Source organism: Leptosomus discolor, chromosome 6 (genome assembly GCF_034619465.1).
Source record: "Leptosomus discolor isolate bLepDis1 chromosome 6, bLepDis1.hap2, whole genome shotgun sequence".
In the NCBI taxonomy this organism is placed as follows: Eukaryota; Metazoa; Chordata; class Aves; order Leptosomiformes; family Leptosomidae; genus Leptosomus; species Leptosomus discolor.
The window spans coordinates 15,684,971-15,706,443 of record NC_141396.1 but is presented as its reverse complement, the minus strand read 5'-3'; the positions used below and the strand labels follow the sequence as shown (position 1 = coordinate 15,706,443).

Genomic DNA, 21,473 nt, shown 5'->3' with positions numbered 1-21,473 from the left:
GCTGGACTGTAGCCAGAGCACTACTGCTGTTGCCAGGAATGCCATGGGATCTTCAACAGCCACAAGTCAGTCAGGTGGAGAGAAGTTCCCGTGTTTCTTCCAACAGCACTGTCAGGATGTCTATTCTCTCTCATCCCCTGGCCCAGCTTCTGTTGTGGGGGGTGATCTCTAAGGAAATGTCTTCTCTGTAGCATAGAGAAGGTCTGGGTTCAGGAGAAGCAGTTTCCTTCTTTTTCTCCTTCCTCCTCCTTCTTTTTCTCCTTCCTCCTCCTTCTTTTTCTCCTTCCTCCTCCTTCTTTTTCTCCTTCCTCCTCCTTCTTTTTCTCCTTCCTCCTCCTTCTTTTTCTCCTTCCTCCTCCTTCTTTTTCTCCTTCCTCCTCCTTCTTTTTCTCCTTCCTCCTCCTTCTTTTTCTCCTTCCTCCTCCTTCTTTTTCTCCTTCCTCCTCCTTCTTTTTCTCCTTCCTCCTCCTTCTTTTTCTCCTTCCTCCTCCTTCTTTTTCTCCTTCCTCCTCCTTCTTTTTCTCCTTCCTCCTCCTTCTTTTTCTCCTTCCTCCTCCTTCTTTTTCTCCTTCCTCCTCCTTCTTTTTCTCCTTCCTCCTCCTTCTTTTTCTCCTTCCTCCTCCTTCTTTTTCTCCTTCCTCCTCCTTCTTTTTCTCCTTCCTCCTCCTTCTTTTTCTCCTTCCTCCTCCTTCTTTTTCTCCTTCCTCCTCCTTCTTTTTCTCCTTCCTCCTCCTTCTTTTTCTCCTTCCTCCTCCTTCTTTTTCTCCTTCCTCCTCCTTCTTTTTCTCCTTCCTCCTCCTTCTTTTTCTCCTTCCTCCTCCTTCTTTTTCTCCTTCCTCCTCCTTCTTTTTCTCCTTCCTCCTCCTTCTTTTTCTCCTTCCTCCTCCTTCTTTTTCTCCTTCCTCCTCCTTCTTTTTCTCCTTCCTCCTCCTTCTTTTTCTCCTTCCTCCTCCTTCTTTTTCTCCTTCCTCCTCCTTCTTTTTCTCCTTCCTCCTCCTTCTTTTTCTCCTTCCTCCTCCTTCTTTTTCTCCTTCCTCCTCCTTCTTTTTCTCCTTCCTCCTCCTTCTTTTTCTCCTTCCTCCTCCTTCTTTTTCTCCTTCCTCCTCCTTCTTTTTCTCCTTCCTCCTCCTTCTTTTTCTCCTTCCTCCTCCTTCTTTTTCTCCTTCCTCCTCCTTCTTTTTCTCCTTCCTCCTCCTTCTTTTTCTCCTTCCTCCTCCTTCTTTTTCTCCTTCCTCCTCCTTCTTTTTCTCCTTCCTCCTCCTTCTTTTTCTCCTTCCTCCTCCTTCTTTTTCTCCTTCCTCCTCCTTCTTTTTCTCCTTCCTCCTCCTTCTTTTTCTCCTTCCTCCTCCTTCTTTTTCTCCTTCCTCCTCCTTCTTTTTCTCCTTCCTCCTCCTTCTTTTTCTCCTTCCTCCTCCTTCTTTTTCTCCTTCCTCCTCCTTCTTTTTCTCCTTCCTCCTCCTTCTTTTTCTCCTTCCTCCTCCTTCTTTTTCTCCTTCCTCCTCCTTCTTTTTCTCCTTCCTCCTCCTTCTTTTTCTCCTTCCTCCTCCTTCTTTTTCTCCTTCCTCCTCCTTCTTTTTCTCCTTCTCAGTAGAGAGTTTCAAATGGGAAATAGAACATCAAAATATCAGATGAGTTGGAAAATGCCTTGCTTTGGACGACAAAAACATGCTGCGTTTGAAGTACATGTGTGTCAATGCTCAGTAAAATCCTCACCTTCCTGGTACAGCAGAGGTGGAAATGCTATGTTGGCTTGCTTGTTTTAATCTCCTGGGGGAATCCCTGTGAAGAAAACATGCGCTGTTACAGAAGCCCTGCAATGGTGCTCATTTTCCCATTAGAGGAGCCTTTTGGAGGGAGCTTTGTAGTCATGGTACCCAGCAGGGCAGAGGAAAACTTAATGGGGAAGGGACTTTGCATCTCCAGGGCCACCTGAAGCTTGGACATAGCAGCTTCTATGTAGCGTGTAGATGCATCTGCTCAGTGTCTGTGTACATCAGTAGTATCATATATATTTTATAGAGATGGGTCATCCCTGGAGTACTATATATAGGGTATCTTCTGCTCTCCTCTTCCCAATCTGGTCTCTTCTCAGTCTCTCTAAGTCCTGAAAGCATTGTAGGCAAAATAAATGACATTCACTAAGCTAGTAACTCAGTTTGAGTTGTTCCTCTTGGGCAGCTGGCAAGAACAGTTGTGAAGAGGTTGCACTTCTCTAGGTCGGAGGTTTTTGGTGCATACTCTGTAATTCCTGAGACAAAAAGTCTTGTTGAAGGCAAACTGGAAGAAGCAAGCCTGGTAGAAGGCTTCAGTTCTGCTGAATGATGTTGCAGAAGTTTTGGAGCCAAGCTTTACATGCTTAGCTCTAATTTGCATGTTGGTTTAGACTTGCCAAAGCTGACTTGTGTTGTCCTTTTGCTTGGAGTGAAACTGTCACCTCTGTCAGGTTCCCCATTATGAGAGGCCTGGGGGTTGAAGGTGTATGCCTGCAGACCAGACTGAAGGTGGGGGGCCCTGTATCATCCCCTGGGAATCCAGACTTCCAGGTCACTTTGCTTCTAGGCTTTGACAGTTCTCGTTGGCACCCCTTCTTGTGCATGTCTTGTGAATGCTGCTTTCTAATCCTGGAACTGAAGGTGCCCTGCTCTTCTGGGAGAAGTCTTATCTTTGCTTGCTGATGGGCTTCAGCCTCTTAAAGATAAAGCCTGCAAATCTGATCCTGCTGAAGTATGAGACAAAATTCCTGTTGACTGAATGGAATCAGCTTTACCCAGAAGAGACTTGTTTGTGGCCCTGAGGCCTGTATGCAATGCTGGAGAGAAATATCTTCATCTAATGCTATTTTTCTTTCTTTTTTTTTTTTTTAATTTTTTTTTCCTTAGAGGGGTGGGGGGTAAGGACTGAGGAGGTAAAGCTGAAGTCCAGAACTGACAGCATGAGCGGGGATTAGACCTTGCTGTTCCTCCCACCTTTTTCTCCCTGTTGGTGTTCCTCCATGCTAATTTAGACCTGTGGCAACCATCAAAGCTTTGTGCATACCTTCTGCACAAAGGGGCTTGTCTCCCACGTGAGGGCGTTCTCTGCTGGGACAGAGTCAGTTTGTCCCCCAAAAGAAAAATCTTAAGCACCCAATTGCCTGCTTGACTGACTCCCTGACTGCTATTATGTTTCTAACCACGGTAATTGGCTTTAGTAGTTATTACTGGATTATGTCTGGGGAGGGAGGGACAGAACCCAACACTTAGCTTTGTAGCTCAGGGACTCCCTGAGCAAAGTGTCGCTTTCCAGACATGGGGTTTGACTGGTGAGCTGTCAGAGTGGGTATCTTTTTCTTGTTTTCCTCTGAGATGGGAGACATTGGCAACAGGGAAATGTTCGCTCTTGTCCTGCACTACGGTGGAAAGAAGGCACGTATTGAGCAGAAACCCTGTTTCCAAACATGAACTCCTGCATGTTCTCTTGGTCTTCATGGCTGCTGCACAGCAACAGGAATTGGCTTTTCCTTAGACTTTCAGACTTTGGCCAGGGCCTTCCATGGAGAAGAATAATATGTGCACCCTGCAGCATCTGTGCAGAGCCCTGTGCTACAGGTGCATTGGGCCAATTGAATGTGCACTACCAGTGAACCTGGGAGTTTGCATGTAAGATGGCCTGGTTGCAGAGACTTTGAAATAGCTCTGGTGCTGCAGGCCTTGTCTAGCCCTAAAGGTCAGCTAAGGGTCACAGGACTTGTGGACACCAGGTATGTGAGTTTTGATAGGAGGGATAAAGCCAGCAAAAAAAAGAGAACCTTGGTAGCTGTTGCTCTTCATTGGTTTCCGTAGCTCTTTGAGATGGCTTGATGTTATCTGCTCGCCTCTTTTGCAGAGTGTATTGGCAGTGCTGCTTTGGCCTTAAGATTTGGAGAAACCAATTGCTCAGCTAAACCACAGAGCTAGGAGCAGAAGGAGTCCTGAGTTCTGGCCCTGCTTCCACGTGGCTCTTCTCTGGCTTTGATCGAATTGCGTCCGTGTTCACCACTTTGCTGCTGGGTGCCTTGTAACACCAGCAGTACTACTTCTCACAGAACTCAAGGACACTGCAAGAATCCCTTGCTGGTACAGTAGAAGCTTGGAGACACCATCTGACTTCCAAAGGAATAATGTTGTAGAGGATAAAAGAAATGTTTAAAACCTGTTATTTTTACAGATGTGACATTGTTTCCTTATTTTGCTTTCCTCTTTCAGCTGCCAGCCCCATGTCGTGCTGCAAAAGATGTTCAGGCAAAGCATAGAGCTGGCTTTTATTTAAAGCAGGCTCAGTTTCCTGCATTCATGCTATCCTTGTTGCAATGACTTAAACATAGTTTTGGCATTTTATTCTTGGTAGCTGCAATAAATGTGGTGCTTTGAGAGGTCATTTAAAGCTTGCTTAGAAATCTTTGTATGAGCTGCTTTCTCTTATTTGGACTTAGGATAGGAAGTTGGCACAAAACAAGCAGTGTGGTGTGGAGAGCCGTAGCACCCGTGTTTCTGCTGCTTGATTTTAAGGATTTGTTCCTGTCTTATCAACTAGCTTGAGGCCAGTGGCTGTCAGGTGACCTCTGGAGCCAGCATGTGCAGCAGGGACATAGCATCACCAAAGAGGACTTTGGAATGGACACTGCTGGAGAGTGCGAACTGAGCCAAATATTGCTATAGGAGAGCTGTGCTGCCTCTAATAGAGAGTGCTTGAGCACTGGGGAGGGCAGCCTGATCCAGCTTTGAAATTGGCCCTGTTTTGAGAAGGCTGGACCGGAGACTTGTATCCTGTGATTTGTTAGGCCTGTGATGCTGCAGCCAATTCATGATTGTGCTCAGAAGTTGCCAGCAAACAGAAGCAAGATGTGAAGTAGGAAGTAGCAGGGAATTTTCCATGGGGTCTTCCCGCAGCTTATAGCACTGACTGTATATGAAACATGCTGAGTACTGTGCCAACTGTTTTGAAAATGTTGTTGCAATTTACAGCTGCTCCTGTTTTAGGTTTTCCCTTTGTATGTGCAAATATATCTTTATGTCCTGCCAATTCTCTGCAGTTGTGACCTGCTGCATCTGGGAAGCTCAGCTACTGAGAGCGCTGGAGCACCTCTCTCCTTTTGCTGCTGCCTGCCCCTTGTGAAATGTGGTGGAACATGCTGAAATAGTCTTGAACCCGAATTCAGTCTGTCTTGTAGCTTGTTTTCTCTGTCTTGCTCATGCCCTGTTTCTTCAGAACATGAGAATTACTAAGTGTGGGTTTTTTTGTTTTGTTTGCTTGGTTTTTTTTAAACAGCTCATTTGTGACTGGAACGGCCTGCTGTGGACACACCTCACCTCTGAGAATCTGGGACCTTGAGAGGTGAGTGAGCTTCCAGGTTACAGGGAGGAACTTGCCAAGAAAACTGAATAACAATGAGAAATGCAATATTGGAGATGCCATAAAATAATTCCCTTAGTCCTTGTAGGCAAGGAATGTTTAAACATGAGATGTGGGATGGAGTGAGGGATGGAACAAACTGGTGTGGAAAGGTATATGTGGGGGGTGGTTCTGGTCCAGTAGGGAGCAGCTCAACTTCTCTTCCCAGCTTTTCTGGTTGATGCCACAGCCATCCTGGTTTCTTCCCATTACCCATGTACAATCAGAATATGCCCATTACACACTCCTTTTCATCTCTCAGTTGATGCCTGAGCCAAAGGGGTGAGGAGGGTGATCTGCATCCTCCCGTTCATCCACTGTCTGTGGTGCTCAGAAGCCAGAGGCAAATGAAGGCTTTACAGTCATCTTGTCCTGGCTGGTGTTTCTGGTAGCTCAGGGAGGTGAAGGGTGGCAACAGGTTATCTGCGGAAGTGACTTAGGCATGTTGTCTTCTCTCTACACTAATAAGCATCAAGGAGGTTAATTGCTGTGGCCTCTGATTTGGGGCCATTGAGTAGTTCCTGTTCAGTGAAGGTGCTGACCTTAGGAACTGGGGAAATGTTGGGCTCAAATCCTGACGTGAGACTCAACTGCTGACAAATTTGAAACTCTCAGCCTGAGGGTTTTTGCGTAGTGATGGACAGATAGCAAATATTTGGCAGGATTATTGAACGGCAGCTCAGCTTTCCAGGACTGGTATGCTCTGGGTAGGAGAGGCACAGCACAGATTATCAAGGGAGTGCTGGCAGGATTGAGGTGAGCTGGTGGGCTCTGGAAAGGGAGAGAGGGGGGCAATGGCAGAAGGGGCCTCTGAGGGGTGACAGCAGAGGTGTATTTGGGGAAAGGATGTAGAGGAGGATTGGTGTGGATACAGGGCTGGTGTGAGGCCAATTGCCTTCTAATCTATAGATAGTTTAGATTGTCTGAGTCAACTTTATCAATTACAAGTATAAACCATTTTGTTTTTCTCTTGACACAACAAAAATAAAGACTTTTCAAAGGATGCATCCCACAAAGGACAAACTAGGGCAGGAAAGGCAGCGCCAGTGCGTTCAACTACACTGTGTGTTTCTCTGCGACCTAGTCCAATGGTGCCTTTGGAGTACCCCAGAAGGATGCAGGCTGTACTGTGATACCGCTGTCCATCAAGTCTTCTGGCTGTTCTTGAATAGAGGCATCTGACAGGGGTGAGGAGATAGGCAACCCTCTCCCCCCTGCCCCAGCCTCTTTGACAGCCTTTCCCAAGGAAGCCTGAAGAGATAATAAAGCTATGTAGAAAATAGGATTAAGGTAATGAACAGGCACAACGGAGTTTGATCTTTCAATAATGTCAAAGCCTGAGTGACAGGCAAATAAAAAAGCTAAGGCAACCTAGGCCACTGGGCCTCTGTTGCAATGGCTGGAGTGTCAAACTTATTCTTCCCTCTTCACCTGTCACAGTTGGAATGCACCATGCCACTGGGTCTTTTCCTCTCCGGGGACCTGTGTGTGAGCTGGGAGTCTCATCAGCACGTGCAGGGCAGGAGACTGAGTAGGAAGCATGGCTGGAAAACTAGCACATGCAACTTGATGTGGTCATTCATAGTGAGGGAGTACAGAGCTGTCCTTCAAGGGCTTGACTTCTCCGTAAACTTCTTCCCAGTTCTTCTGGGTTCTTCCCAGCAGAGCTTTGGATTCATTTTCAAACTCCAGTGGTTGCCAGAAGCAATCTCATAGGGAAATGCTAGTTCTTCCTTTGAGGCTTGTGCATGTTGTCTCCCTGGTTAGAATCCAGAAGTGGGAGCATGGCATGGAAACTCAAAATCTTAGAGCTACCCAGGACTGAAAAACTCCCGTTGTGCCCGATGTGTCCTGATAACACCTGGCAGACAGACCCAGCCCCCCCGAGTTGCTGCTTACCCTTTCCTTGTGGCCACAAAGGGCCAGAGTCTGACCTGCAGAGGCTGAACATGGCCAGGACATTATTTCTAAGAGCAGAATCCAGACCACTTCTCTGTCAAACAAATGAGGCAGGGTAGACAGATGCTTATAGACATGTTTGTTAAAACTACAGGATCCTTAGCACCACTTAGATGTTTAGTGCTGTCCACGACCAGTTAGTTCAGTTAGCTGTTTTTTTTTCTGCATGAGGGTGTGTGTAAGTAACATTGCAGCGGTTCCTGTGGCATTCTCTTCCTTTGGGGTAGGTGGTCTTTTTTTCCCCAACAGCTGAGAGCTGGAACATGCTACAAAAGGATTTAAAGCTTAAATAACCTTTTGTGTACTGATCTTCTTAGTTCCAGGCCAGATAAGTCCTTGGCTGGTGCTTGTAGCTGTTGGTCATGGTATGTTTTCGTATTTATGACCTTCACTGTTCCCTGACCCTGGGGCAGCCATTCTCATCCCTCCAAGAGGAAGAGGATAATGTCTTCACCTGGAAATATGTTCTGGGCTTTGAAAAGGGCTTGGTTGGGTTTGGCAGCAATGAAATTTTTAGTGGGGAAAGGAAACGCCTCTTACGGCATCCCACCCCCACAACTGTCTTTCATTTCTGACTCTGCTGAGATGATGGCGTTGGATCAAAGCTGCAACAGGCAGCAACAAGCAATTGTCAAGGGGAGTCTAAAGCAGGGGAATGACCGCGTAATGCCAAGACACTGTCTCTGATGGCTGAAATTCCAGCTGCTGCTACACCTGGCCCTTTCTCCTGTAATGAAGGAGGATTTTTTTTCTCCTTATGCTTTTGAAGCTGGTTAGCTGAACCTCTGGAGGAGATATCCTGCAGATGCTACATTGTGCTACCTGATTGCTTTTAGATGTGGGGAAGTTGCTGTGCACTTCTTGCCACTCAGGATCAAGGTGTGTGTGTGTGGTGAGAGGCTGTGAATAACTTAGGTGATTAGAGGCCTGTACAGGAAAGGAGAACGATTAGCGGTATGGATACTAACCTGTGTCCTTGCGCGAGGTGTCAGCCCTTGCAAACTCCTTGGCCTCTTGCAGGTGCCCTTGCCCCTCGGTGCTGACGAGGGATATGGTGGCAGCTGCCCCTCTTGCAGATCAGGTACCTCTGCTCCCTTTTGCCTTTCTCTGCTCAGACTCTGCCAGTGCTAGCATGTGGCTCAGCAGAACGACCAGTTAATGACAAGCAAGAGAAAAGAAAACTCTTCAGATCCTGTTCCTCTTTCTTTCTTTTCCCACCTCTTGTCTCCTTTGAGAGTTTAAACTCCTTGGGAGACAGGGGTGGTGCACCGCTGGGAACAGCTCCAAGGCCAGCATTTGTTATTTGCCTGCGGAGAACTGTTGATCCCCAGCCTATTGTGGTGGCCTGCATATCTTTAGGTGACAAATGCCCCTGCCTCAAGGATACTTCTCCATAAGGTAGGATACTCCAGAGTTCACTTTGCAGGAGCTCTTGGAGCTATTCTGCCAAATCCAATGTTTGAAATGGACCAGCGTTCTGTCTGACATGGTAGTCCTCATGCTGTAAACACTTTGAATGCACAAGTCCTACATTGTCCTTTCCGGTGACACATCATGACAGACGCAGGACATGAGAGCTGTTGTGAAAACTGAGCCAAAGTTAGCTGTGCCCTGCAAGCCACCCCAGATCCTCTACCTTTTAAATATCCAGTCTTTGTCCATCTCCTCCCCCCTTTTGAAAGCATTTTTGGCAGAGTGTTTTTTTTTTAAGAACCCTCTAATTTCTTGTTCGGTTTTTCTCCCTCTCCTGAGCCCTTTGAAAGTGGCTTTACGCTGTCACTGACACCAAACTGACACTTTGCGTTTCCCCACTTCTTATCCCTTTATGGCAACAGATGTTGAAATTTTGTATCCCTTTTATCTGTCCCTCTTTGCCCTCTTCCTGTAATTAGGTTTCCCTTGTTAGCAGTACAAAGTAGCCCGGTTTGCTGCCTGGCCTTTTGAGCCATTGTGTCTGAGCACATTTTTTTCCTCCTCTTTCGGAAGAGTTCCTTCCCCCTTAAGTAATAGGCAGGGTGTGGGCCAAAGCTGTGGCTTTTTCTTGTTTCTTTGTTCTCCATTTATCTCTGCCACCTTTTTCAAAGGGATGGGGAAAAAAAAATAGAGAGTGCATGGAAGGGGAAGATACAGAGTTGCATTTCTTGACCGTCAGGCCCCCCTGCTCTTCAGGTGTTCAAGGCAGGTGCCTTTGATGTCTGCGAGTTGTGGGGAGGTAGGAGGTAGAGGATTCATGAGAGTGGCTTGGGAGTGGAGGAGAAGGGAGATTCAGGTGTGTGGCTGGTGCCCTCAGCAGAGGGGTGGGGAGGAGTCTTTCGGGGTAGCCAGGCAGCTGCTGAGCAGGTTAGTAATCCGTATTTGCCTCTAGTGCTACTGCATTGTGCTCTTTCTCTCCAAGAGCCAGCAGGAGCGTTACCATCATAAGCAGCTGGCTGAAGCTTGCTAACTTGCTGCTGCTTGATCTCTGGTATGTGCTTCCACGGGACCCTTGCTAGACTACATGTGCAGTGGGGTGGGCAAGAATTAGTTGCTGCCTTTAGCATTTCAGTGTATGTTGATCTGCATCCACTTTGGCGTCTCTTTAGAGCCATTGAGTGAGTAAACGTGAGCAATTGTCAACAGAGGACAGCTTTAAAACGTAGCCTACATGTGTTGTTCTTAAACAGCAAGTGTATTGACAGTTGCAGTATATAGCACTGACCACCCTGGTTAGCTGATCAGTAGTGATGCTTTCCTGTTTAAGTCCAGTCCTTCTTGGCTTTGCATCGTGTCATGCTCAGGTTTTTTTAGGTGTCAAAGTAGATAAATGAAATGAGAGCCTGCAGGTCTAGTTCTTGGTTATGAAGCTTGCTAAATGTTTTCAACAAAAGCTTTTAATGTAGAAGCTTGGCCCAAGATACACAAGTGGATTCTAGAGTTGTGTTCTAAAACAAGTTTTGAAGAAGATCATTCTCTCCACAGCTTTGAACTCCAAGGTTTAAAAAAGTTTAAGAGCCTCTAATTCCATTACAAAAGGAGTTTGGTGAAGGGAGCAAATGGATTCAGAACTGGAGTTGCTAGATCGAAAGAAGAGGTAACTGACTCCAAGAAGTGTTTCACCCAGGCATTTAGACTGGATTTATCCAGTCATAGAGAAGTGGGTGAATAACTCTGGTGAAAGGAGAGACAAGCAATTGCAAATATTATCCTGGGATTGATAAGTTTCACAGGATTTGAGGGGCAGAAGAATCATAATACCATGCTGTAGATGCAGAATCCCCTCTTCTGCCCTGCTTTTCTATAGATTCATCATGCCGAGTATCTCTTTTTTTTTTTTTTTTTTTTTTTTCCCAAGGAAGCTCCCTCAAGGCTTTTTGGGGAAGAGGCTTCTTACTGCTTTCAGGCTTGGGTTTCTTCCTTAGCTTCTCTGTCTTGACTAAACACAGTTTTGAATTGCAATAACTAATCTGAAACTTGTCCAACAGTGAGCTAAACAACTTTCTGGGCTGTGCTTACATCAGATAAGTAAATGCAAGTGTGTGCTTTCTACTGCCTCCGCTCGCTGCAGTGGGATGCTCCATAGGTAGTTGCCCTTCCTCAAATGGCTGCTCTTTCTCTTTTCCTGAGGCCTTCGTGCTTGTTTTTTGCTGTGCTGTCCAGACATGGCTTTGGTTACTCTTTTTAAAGCATCAGTTCTGGGTATTCCCATTTATATGCCCTTTGGTTAATCAGGAACACAAATGCCATGACCTCTTCCTGAAACTCAAAGGAAAAAGGGTTGGTGAATTGACAGACTGTGGTCTGTTGTAGGGGAATTATTGCCTTCAGGTGAACCCTTTCTTGGTCTGTTCATATTAAATCAGTCGCCTGTTCATATTACATCAGTTCGGCACAACAGCTGTCTTTGGATTTCTAATTTTGTCCTTGAGAACCTTTCCCTCTGCAGTAAGGTAGGTAGGATGGAGAGTTCAGAGGTGGATCTAGGCAGAGGGAGAGGCAGGTCCTTCTTCATGAAGCTGGCAATCTCACTTCTGACTGGAGTAGCAAGACTAGATACAAACAGATCTTCTGCCTTCAGGCATGAATCACTCGAAGGCCAGAAGGAAGTTCTTACCCCAGTGCTGCAGCTCTGAACTGTAGCATTTGATTCCCTTGCTCTGAGATCTTGGGCGTTGCTGGAGGCAGGACACCAGGCCTATGGCCCACTATGGGAGCTAGTGCTGGAGAAAGCTTGCTGCTGCAGGGAGCCTCTTAAGTGACGGTCTCTTGGGTGACTGTTCCTTTTAGCAGACTTGTGTTCAAAGCTCTGTCTCTTGACTGCAATGGTTACCTTCAGTCTTGTCTGTGCAATGTATTTCCCATGGTATGCATGTGTTCACAAAGCCGTTTGGGGCCTTGTGCTGCTTTACTGGTGTCTGGGGTGGGGGTTGACATCATCTTTCTGAACCCACTCACATAAGCTGGACATCTTCTGCCTTCCTTTTGTTAAGAGGGCTCTGATGTGTCCTAACCTAAGTGTAAAACCATTGTAGGAGGGAGAGCATACAGGTGTTTGTCTTAAATCCTTTCTTCCCCATGGCAGTCTTGGCCCTGTCTCACTACAGATGAGCATGAGGCCAGCTCCTGCCCTTTGGATGTGTGCATGTCCAGGGCATGCTGTGGCCTTTGCACTCCTGTTCAGGCATATTTATGACAACTTTACAAGGCCCCAAACAATCAGAGAGCGTGGGTGGGGGCTGGACACTCCAAGCGCATCAATCAGTTTCATCCCTCTGAGCCAAAGCAAAAGCAATCTTTATTTTTCCCTGGGTTGAGAGAGAATCAACAGAGGCAAGAGAGAAGAATGGGAAGGAGTGAATGAGGAACCCCCTCTGCCACTGGCTAGTGGTAGCTCATTTAAACAGATGGCTTTGTTTTGATTTGGACTCTCCATTTTTTTTTGTCTCCCCACTAAAGGAGACCTGCAGAGCTGTATCCAGAAAGGGAGCAATACAGCCGCCTGTTCCCACACAAGTGGGGCGAAAGGCGAAAGGCTTTGAGAATTCCCTGCTTCTTTTCCTTGCCTCCCTCTTTTTCTCTTCCCCCAAGAAATCACAGTTTGAGAGAATTCCCCCCTACTCCTCCCGTTGGAAAGAAAGACAGAGAAGACATTCTTGACATTCTTTGCAGAGAAAAGGGGTTAAATGTCTGAATTTGGGGGTCACCATGTTATACAAATTGCAATCTAATCGTTTTTACAAGAACACACGTGTGCTAAGAAAAGGAGCCATGGACAAGAAAGAAAAGGGGACAGACAACCTTTTTTGTCCTATCTTCTTCTTTTTTTCTTTTTTTTTCCCCCCAAGGTTTTGGACTATTGTCATGTCCTGCCTCTCTCCCCTCCTCACCCCCGAGAGGGAGAACATTGGGTTTATAGTTAAATTGGTTCGTAAAGCAGAAGGGCTTGGTGCCATTTCTGTTTGTTTTCCCAAATAAAAGCCCCAGCAGGGTCTCTTTTGCACTGTTGTGGCTTTATTTGAAGAAACTGGCTTTTTCCCATAGCCCAGCGTGTCAGTTTATCCTCTGAACTTAACCTTACGGGAACCCGAACAACAAAAACTCACAGGGTCCCAGAGCTGGAAAGGTAAAGAAATTGTATCTTTTTATTGGACCATTTAAAGCGTGTGTGGGCCAATTCAGAGAAAGCAGAAGAAAAGAAGGCAAAACTCCCTCTTCTGTCTTTCCCCCTTGACACAATCTCAAACCATCGTTGGTGTCATTCCCCCCTACTGCCTCAGGTCCCTTCAGCTGTGCTGAGGAAGCAGAGACAGACATTTCTCCTGCAAATCACTTATAACAGCATCTCTGAGCCATTTTACAGGGAGGTGCTCCCTCAAAATTCCCCAAGACAATCCCACATCTCCCAGCAGGAATTAGTAGCCTTGGCTAAACATAGGGCTAACCTTGGGATAGGATAACTCTATGAAGAATAGTTTTGCCAAGGACCTGTGCTTCTCCCTGTGTACATTATAGATGTTGTTTGACCCAGCCTTTCCCTTCTTGGCATAATCTGCTGCGTCCCCTGGGTGCCTCAGCCACTGTTGCAAAGCACCTGGAAGAGATGACAGCTCAGCTCTTCCCTCTGGTTTTGGTGCACACTCTCCAAATTGGATGACAGAAGTTGTGCAAATGCTGCACTCTGGATAATTGTTTTAAAATGGATTTTGTTTCATTTCTCTGTTTGCTGTGCAGCTCAAATATCTGAGTGTTTTGAATAGAACACAGCTCTTTCCACTTTTTTTTAAAAAAAAAAAAACAAACACAACAAAAAACCAACAACAACAAACCTATGTGCTTCCCACTTGGCTTGTTGCAAGTAGTTATTGAGGGTAAAATATTGGCTTAGAGCTTTGAATCATAGAATCATAGAATGCATTGGGCTGGAAGGGACACCCAAAGGTCATCTAGTCTAACCCCCCTGCAGTGAGCAGGGACATCTTTAGCTAGAGCAGGTTTCCCAGAGCCCCATCAAGCCTGATCTTGAATGTCTCCGGGGATGAGGCCTCTACCACCTCTCTGGACAGCCTGTTCCAGTGCTTTACCACGCTTATGGTGAAGAACTTCTTCCTAACATCCAATGTAAATCTACCCATTTCTAGTTTAAAACCACTGCCCCTCGTCCTGTCGCTATGTGCCCTTGTAAACAGTCCCTCCCCAGCTTTCCTGTAGGCCCCCCTCAGGTACTGGAAGGCCACTATAAGGTCTCTTCGAAGTCTTCTCTTCTCAGTTTCTGAATAGTCACCTGCTTATGTGCAATGGATTCTCCTCTAATGGATGATCACGGATCACAGATGATGTTTCCAGAGAGGATGAGTATGTCCTCAATTTCACACTTCTGTTTTCAGCAGATGTTCTGAATTCAGCAGTTTCCAAGAATTTGCATATTTGTGTAATATCAATTCTAGTGAACCGGTGTCACCAGGAATTGAGGGTGGGGAGAAAAGTGTTTATTGTTTCATCCCAGCTTTTGACGTATAGTTCATGTGTATTGGAGACAGGTGGCCAAGACCTGCAGCAAATGGGCAGGCTACAGGGAGGAAAGTGTAAACTTCTTTTGGACTCCAGCTATCAGCAAGGTCTTGGGGCAGTTCTGAGCTTTTATGGTCACACAATTAATCGCTGTGGCTTGGGAGGCTGTATATGGCTTTAACTTGGTGACAGCAGCAGCCCGTGGATTATCTGAAAACTAACCATCTGGGCTCTGCCGTGACTGATCTTATTTTGTCTTCATATTGCTGGAGTAAGGAGGAATAGAGTCTTAAGCTGTTCTTAAAGAAAAAAGGAAAACCAAACCAAAAAACAACCCAACTGAAACTAGCTTGTTTCTGCCATTCTTTCGTAGTTCACTTTGCTTCTGGGGTAGAAGGCTCCTGTCTTCTGGAGATATCCTGATAGCTCATGGATGGATTTCCAGCATGGAAAGAAAAGAGTGAACCGAGAAATCCCAAACAAATAGCTTTTTTAAAAGTAATTTTTAAAAGTCCTATTTTCGGAAGAAACTGGGAATTGATGGACATGAATCAAAGGATTGTCTACAGTGCCTGAACAAAGTATCTTTCATTTTTGGACTTACCAGTTTGATGCAGTTCCTAGGCACAGGGACTTTCTTAAACATCCTGTTCTATCAGCAAGGAGTCCAGAGCCTGGTGCTAACACAGCTTTCCTATGCTAGGGACAAAATGGGCTGCTGGATTTGCTCTGGCTCTCTTCTTTGTGGACTGGTACTGGATTACTGACAATATGATTTCAGTCTGCCTAGATGCTCAAGAGAAAGTAGGAGAAACTAGGAATATCTGTGACTTTCCTGCTTGGCACTGGAGGCCTACCTGTGTGTCTGTAGGCACTGCATTGGCCCAGGAGGTTTGTGGTTAAGGTGCTGAAGGGGTGCTCTGGCTCTAGACTGGTCTTTCCAGGAAACCTGGACTGTCACATTTTTGTGATTCTGCTCCACAGAGCTCTACTGGTGTGGAGTTGTTTCTGTCGGTGCCACCCAGTGCTGGGACTGAACCCTGGCGCTATCTAGCCTGTGCTGTTCAGTACAGAAAACACAGCAAAGCTCCCATCGTCTGCACAGCTGACTACCTGGCTTGCCTGAAGAAGGCCTGGGAGTGAAACAGCCTGTACTTGCTCCTGCTTGAGGGCCAGGGCATGGTGGTGAGGTGGTGTGGACCTTCCACGCTTGATCTTGCGTGGGCTTCACAGTCACTTGCTGGCTAACCTCCATAGTGCATAACAAGGACAGGGCACCCGGGCCTCTGAAGTGCTGAGGATCCAGCTACCTGGTTTTTGGAAGGTGTTTGTGTGCAGAGGGTCAAAAAGGGCTTTCAAAGGAAGGAAGGGTGTTGCCTGCAGTGTTTGGCTGGTGCTTTCTGCAAGCTGGTGAGAAACAAGGCTCCAGGTTCAATGACTAGATATCTCCTGCCCATGTAAGTTGTTAGAAAACCATCAGTGATGTGCTGGTGTATCTGCTGCTTTTCTGGTGCCCCTTGATGGGTTATGTTGATCCTTTATGCATTATTAAGGATTAGCTGTGTGTTTTGCTGTGAGAATTAGCTGTGGGTTTTACTCCCTAGGAAGTAGAAGCTGTTGGGGACTGGGTTTTGAGGGCAGTGGGTATTTGGAATAATGAAGACTGGACAATTTGCGGGCACTAACTCGTGATCCCAAGACTGGGAGAGTTGTGGCAGCAGAGAGTTCCCTTCCCAGAATGGCCTCAGCATGGCTGTGTATCCTGCAGGGACATGGAGCTAGCCTGGGATGGTGGCAGCTAGTCTAGAGACACCTTAATCTGCTGAAGACCAGGGGAAATATTAATAGTGTTCTGCATCTTTATTAATTTAACTGTGCCCATGCCAGAACAGTTAGGTCTTTTGGTTTGTGTGCCCAACATACAGCACAGTGCGAGTTTTTTCCCCTGGTGTCAGACTGTAAGTGCTTCACTATAGCAACTAATGCGTTGTTTCTGTAAACTGCTGAAGGACTGCTGCTGTATGCAGGGACTGGACCTCCCAGTTGAAGGCTGCTCTGGCTGACCTGTTCTTTGGGCAGGAGAACTGAACTGATTAACAAACCAGCAAAGCAGGGTTTGCTTTGCTGCAGTAACTTGCAAGTATCCGTAGTAGCTTATAGATCTGCAAGTATCTTGCAAGTAGCTTATCCTTCCTTCCCCTCCCCCCCCCTACTTTTTTTTTAGCTTTTCTTTCTTTTTTGTTGCCTAGGCTGGAAAGGGAAGCGGAGGGAGGAAAACAGGTGTGACTCTGCTGGGATGCTTGGGTACCACTGCAGTGAGGTGTGAAGGCATGGAGAAACGCTGGGAGCGAGTCACCTGAGTGGTGCTCGGTGCTGCACAGGAAGCTTTGAAAGCAGGAATTCAGACTCTCTGGTTTCTCCCGTACCTTTGATGCTGAAATCTTTCGCTTGGAGACATCACCGGGCTGCCATCTTGCAGCACTGCAGCCTGAGGTCTGGTCTAGGAGATAGAGGATGAGTTTTAGTGTGGCCAGGCTCAGTTTGGGTGTGGTGAACTCTTGTTTAGGGGTGGGAAGTTGAGGACATTTAAGCACCTGAGAGGTGCAAGAGGGCTGGTCCCAGTGAGTAAAAGATTGCTGGATCTGCTTCTGCATCCTGCTGCCTTTCCTCAGCACAGTGCTCCTTTCTCCCTGACCTCACTTGGTCCTTTTTACATACTAAAGGTGTATTAGCAGGGAAAATAGTGGAGGGGAGATAACAAAGAGGCTTCAGCTAGCTAGTAGGAGCTGTTCACCAGATGTGCTGCTGAGCTGTGTGGCCCATGTGCAGCTGCCTGTCCTGGTTTCCTCTCCCGAAGTGCCACGTACGCAGAGCATCAGTCCAGGGGCTACCCAGTGAAATCAAAAAAATAATTTAAAAAAAAAGCGGTAACATGCAGAAATGGGGACAGATGTGTCCAAGCTGCTGATGCTGGCTAGGGCTTGCTGAGATAGCTCATCTCCTGGGAGTAACTCCCTGCTCCTGCCCAAGCAACTGGCAGAGGACTCTGCGGGTTGGGTAGTCCGGTCCCTTATGTGTCTTATAGGTAAGGGTTCTTGTTCAGGAGAGCAGCTGACTCCTCATACCTCTGTTGTATGTCTTACAACTCTGGGCCACACATAGAACTCATAGGATGAAGAACGTTTTGTGGAAGCCTTGAGAAGGGTTGTGTGCATGTCCATCTGTCCTGCTGGCTTTGCAGAACGGCAGATGGAAGCGATCTGTGTACTCAGAGGGGCAGGGGAGTGCCAGAGCTCAGAGATGCCCATCTATGTCTTGCTCCATGGTGGAACTGAGGACCCATCTGCCCCAGCCAAGCCCCACAGCTCTTGCTCCCAGTGCTCAGACTGCAAATGCTTCAACCTCTCGACCTGCACACAGGTGCAGAGTTGCTGCTGGGTCGGTTTGCAAGTAACTTCCAAGGGTTAATGTATTGTGAGGAGGTTGCAAAGGTCTGAAGCCTGGAATCCCCTCGATCCCTTGCCTGGAGAAACACAAAGTCCAATAAGCCAGCACCCCTGGATTCGTGTTGGGGGGGATTAATTCATGCACTTGATGTTAAAGCTTGTCCGAGAGGTTTGCACGGGGGGGCCATCGCTAGGGCTGGTTGGCCTCTCTAAATGGTTGCTAGGGCCCTGGCATCAAGGGCCAATGTAGCTGCCCACAGCCACGGTCACGGAGGGAATTACACAGCCACAAAGAAATTGTTATTCTACATAATCTGCTCTTTGGAGAGTGACTGTGGGGAAACAGGCTGGCCCCAGCATGCCGCCAGCTCTGTGATCATAGAAGCGTGCTGGCTGCAAAGATCGGCCAGGGCTCGCCTTCTGATCTGGGGACACCAGGGCTCGAGGCGCTAATCTGCTTTATCAGCGATTTCTCTCTCCTGACACAAAGGTGTTTACTTGTTTTAACATCTCCCGGGACTCTATTTCTCCTTTTGTGTGGTCTTTATCCCCCGACGAGGGCTTTAGCCCAGATTACAGACAGAATTAAGGCATTTGGCGATGTGCCTCAGAACTGTGTGATGCTGGATCAAGGAGCAGAAAGTAACAAAATAATGGGGGGAGATGCTGGGAGTGACCCCACTGCGGGATCCGTGCTGTCGGCTTTCAGGACCGCTTCATTGTCCTGAGAACCAAGAGCCTGTTGGAGAGGGGTGGCCGTGCGGCAGGGTTTGAAAAGCAGGTGCTTCAAGGTTTATTGTCCAGCACTTTTGATTTAGAGGGTGTGAGCAGGAGGAGGAAGAAAAGGAGGGTTTGCAATAGGTGGCCGCTTCAAGCAGCTGGGCAGATTGTCCCCTCCATTCCCAAGAGTCTATCGTGGCTGGGTGTTGCTGGCTGCTGGGGCAGGGGGAGTGATACTGGGGACAGGCTGTGCCATGTGCCTGATGCAGTTTCATATGGCCAAGGGAAGGGGCTCAGGCTCCTTCTTGCAGTCTGGCAGGTTTGGCTCTCACCAGGCACCATCTACCTGGTGAGCTGCTGGTTCTGCACATGAACAAGCAGCAGAGTGATACAGCCACAAAGCATCTAGTGTAGAGCTTCATGGAGGTCTTGCTTTTGCTCTTTGACAGCAAACAAGGAATTAAAAAGGAGGACGGGGGGGAAAAAAAAAAGTTAGACTTTGGAAAGTCCTCTCCAGAGCAGCCCTGGGGTGGTTGCTCTTGACCTATTGTGTTCAGCCCGATACAGTGTTTGTAGTCTGATTTGCCTGTGGATCTGAGCTGTGTGCAAAAGATATGGGGAGATACCCCAGCAGGCAGTATTTTGAAGGATGGAATCTGGGATGGGATTGACCAGGTAAGTGGCTGTTGCAGATTATCTGGAGTTTGACTAAGTTGACAATTGTCTCCCATGGAAATGGAGCCCTGTCATTCAGAATACTGGTCACTTCTCCCAAAAAAAGGATCCTGGGGGTCCACTGTGCCAGTTCCTTGTCTGTTCCTCACAGCTGTGACTCCTGCTGGTCACCCTCCAGCTCTATGGCAGTTGGTGGCCCAACCAGTAGCAGAAGCTGGGCGAGGGAGAGCAAAACTGTGCAGGCTTTTGTGTTAAATCACAGAAATGAGATCTGGGAGACTTCTGTGACACCATCTCTGCTCTGGCCAGCTGAATTGGAAGGGTGCTTTGTTCTGAATGACTCTTCCCCTGTTGTGTTTCAATGCAGTGGTCAGCTGTTGACCTGTTTAGGGACTGACTTCCACCATGGCGCTGGAGTCCTTGATGTCTTCTACGAAACACCCTCCCTTCTCCTTTCTTGTGGGTATGACACCTACATCCGCTACTGGGACATACGGACCAGCACCAGGTAAGCCTACCCTGCTGGCACCTGGGGCCTGCGTAAGGCTCCTGGGCTCTCCTTGTGCAGTGTCTGGAGACACCTACAGCTGAACTGGCTCCTTCAGGAGAACTGGGCCTCAGTTCCAGTGGTGGAGTGGAGGCTTAGCCCTGCTCTGGTTTGTGCTGTCCTTGCAGGAAGTGCGTCCAGGAGTGGGAAGAGCCCCATGACAGCGCCCTGTACTGCCTAAGGAGTGATAAGAACCACATGATTGCCAGCGGCTCTTCTCACTACGGCGTGGTGCGCCTCTGGGATAAGCGGCAGACTCGGTGCCTGCAGGTGAGGGCTGGCTGGAGGCTGGGCAGCACCTGAGCTTCTGAGTTGTTCTCTGGCAGCCCAATGCCCGTGTCTCTTTGGAAGAAGAGCGAGGGGCTGCTGGGCTGCCTTTGGGGCAAGCCCACCATGGGGAGCCTAACTTGTATGCAGGGAAAAGCCTGCTTTGCTCAGGCCTTTGGGTCTGTAACAGCAGTTGGGGTCTTCGGGCTGACCTCTTCTTTGAGAGGTTGATTCTCCTGTTTTGTTGCAGAGCTTTCACCTGTCTTCACCCACCAGCAGCCCCGTGTACTGCCTCCGTTTCAGTACCACCCATCTGTACGCTGCCCTGGCGTCAGCCCTGCACGTCCTAGACTTCACGGCCCCGTGAAGGCCACCACAGCCACTTCTGGTCACCCCAACTCAGCAGAGTTGACACTTGGCTCAGGGAATTGCAGGGTGGAAGAGGTGAAAACAGGCCCCAGGGCTTCTGAAGGGATTTTTTTTTACCTGCCAGAAAGCTACAATGAAGAGTGCACAAAGGGCCAGACTTTCTCAACCTCACCTGCCTGTTAGTGGAAATAAAGGCCGATTGTCCTTTACCCTTTTTATTTTGTGCAAGTCAGGGTTTGTTTTAACTGTGTTCTTTTTTCTTTTTTTTTTCTTTTTCTTTTTTCTGTGGAGATGGCATTTAAGGGGCAAGTTGAGCCGGCATGCCCTACCAGCTGTGTGCGCTGGTCAGGCTGAGATCAGCCAAGCTCTGAGCCATGTGAAACAAGTCTAGGCTGTGTGTGGGGTGGACTGATCTGGTGGAAGGGAAAGGTGCCAGGAGTGGGCCAACCTTTCACCTGTGCTTGCTCTCCTGACAGCTGTTTCTGTTGTCCTTTGCAGCCAAGAGCAAGAATTGAGCTAAAAGGCAGAGCCAGCCCTGCTTTCAGTGTATGCCTCCCCAAGCTGGCCGTCAGGTCAGGCTGTGCACTCAGCAGGGCTGAAATGGCCAGGTTTTGCTAAATAAAACTCTGAAGGGAAACAAAAGAGACTGTATGTTTTGTTTCAAGTTCCAAAGGGGCTGCGATGTTACCTGTTGATCGCAGAGGCCTGACTGGGTGGAGGAGGTTGGGCCTATTTTCAGATGCTGTCTGCATGTCTAATCGATCTCTCTCCCTGGCTAGACCCTGTGACACTGCTCTGTTGAAGGTAGTTCCTGGGATCTTGGATCTCAAGTCACTTTTTCAAACAAGAATTCAAAAAGTGGGATCTGCAAATCGCTCGCAGCCTGAATAATGAAGCAGCAAGCTGAACTAGTGCATACACCAAGGCCTTGATGTGATTTACTGGGATCCTGTAGGCACATCTAAGCGGGCTCTGCTCCTCGTTGTGTCAGCCTTCTGAACCCGAGCTGGGTCTTAGAACAGCCGTAGCTTTCAGCTTGCTCTGTGCTGTCTGGGTGAATGTGGATGAATGTGCTGAGTGAATTCAGCAGTGCCAGG

At 47.7% G+C, this 21,473-nt stretch overlaps 1 protein-coding gene across 1 annotated transcript in view; it reads left to right on the top strand.

The window, feature by feature from the left end:
* FBXW4 (F-box and WD repeat domain containing 4) overlaps positions 1–21,018 on the top strand; it is a 64,982-nt gene extending 43,964 nt beyond the window's left edge. The window contains exons 6-9 of the mRNA XM_086466565.1: positions 5,287–5,352; positions 19,561–19,701; positions 19,869–20,010; positions 20,258–21,018. Coding sequence (XP_086322691.1) covers positions 5,287–5,352; positions 19,561–19,701; positions 19,869–20,010; positions 20,258–20,374 — 466 coding nt within the window. The 3' untranslated portion in view covers positions 20,375–21,018. The remainder of the gene's footprint in view (positions 1–5,286; positions 5,353–19,560; positions 19,702–19,868; positions 20,011–20,257) is intronic.
* Positions 21,019–21,473: the final 455 nt, after the last annotated feature.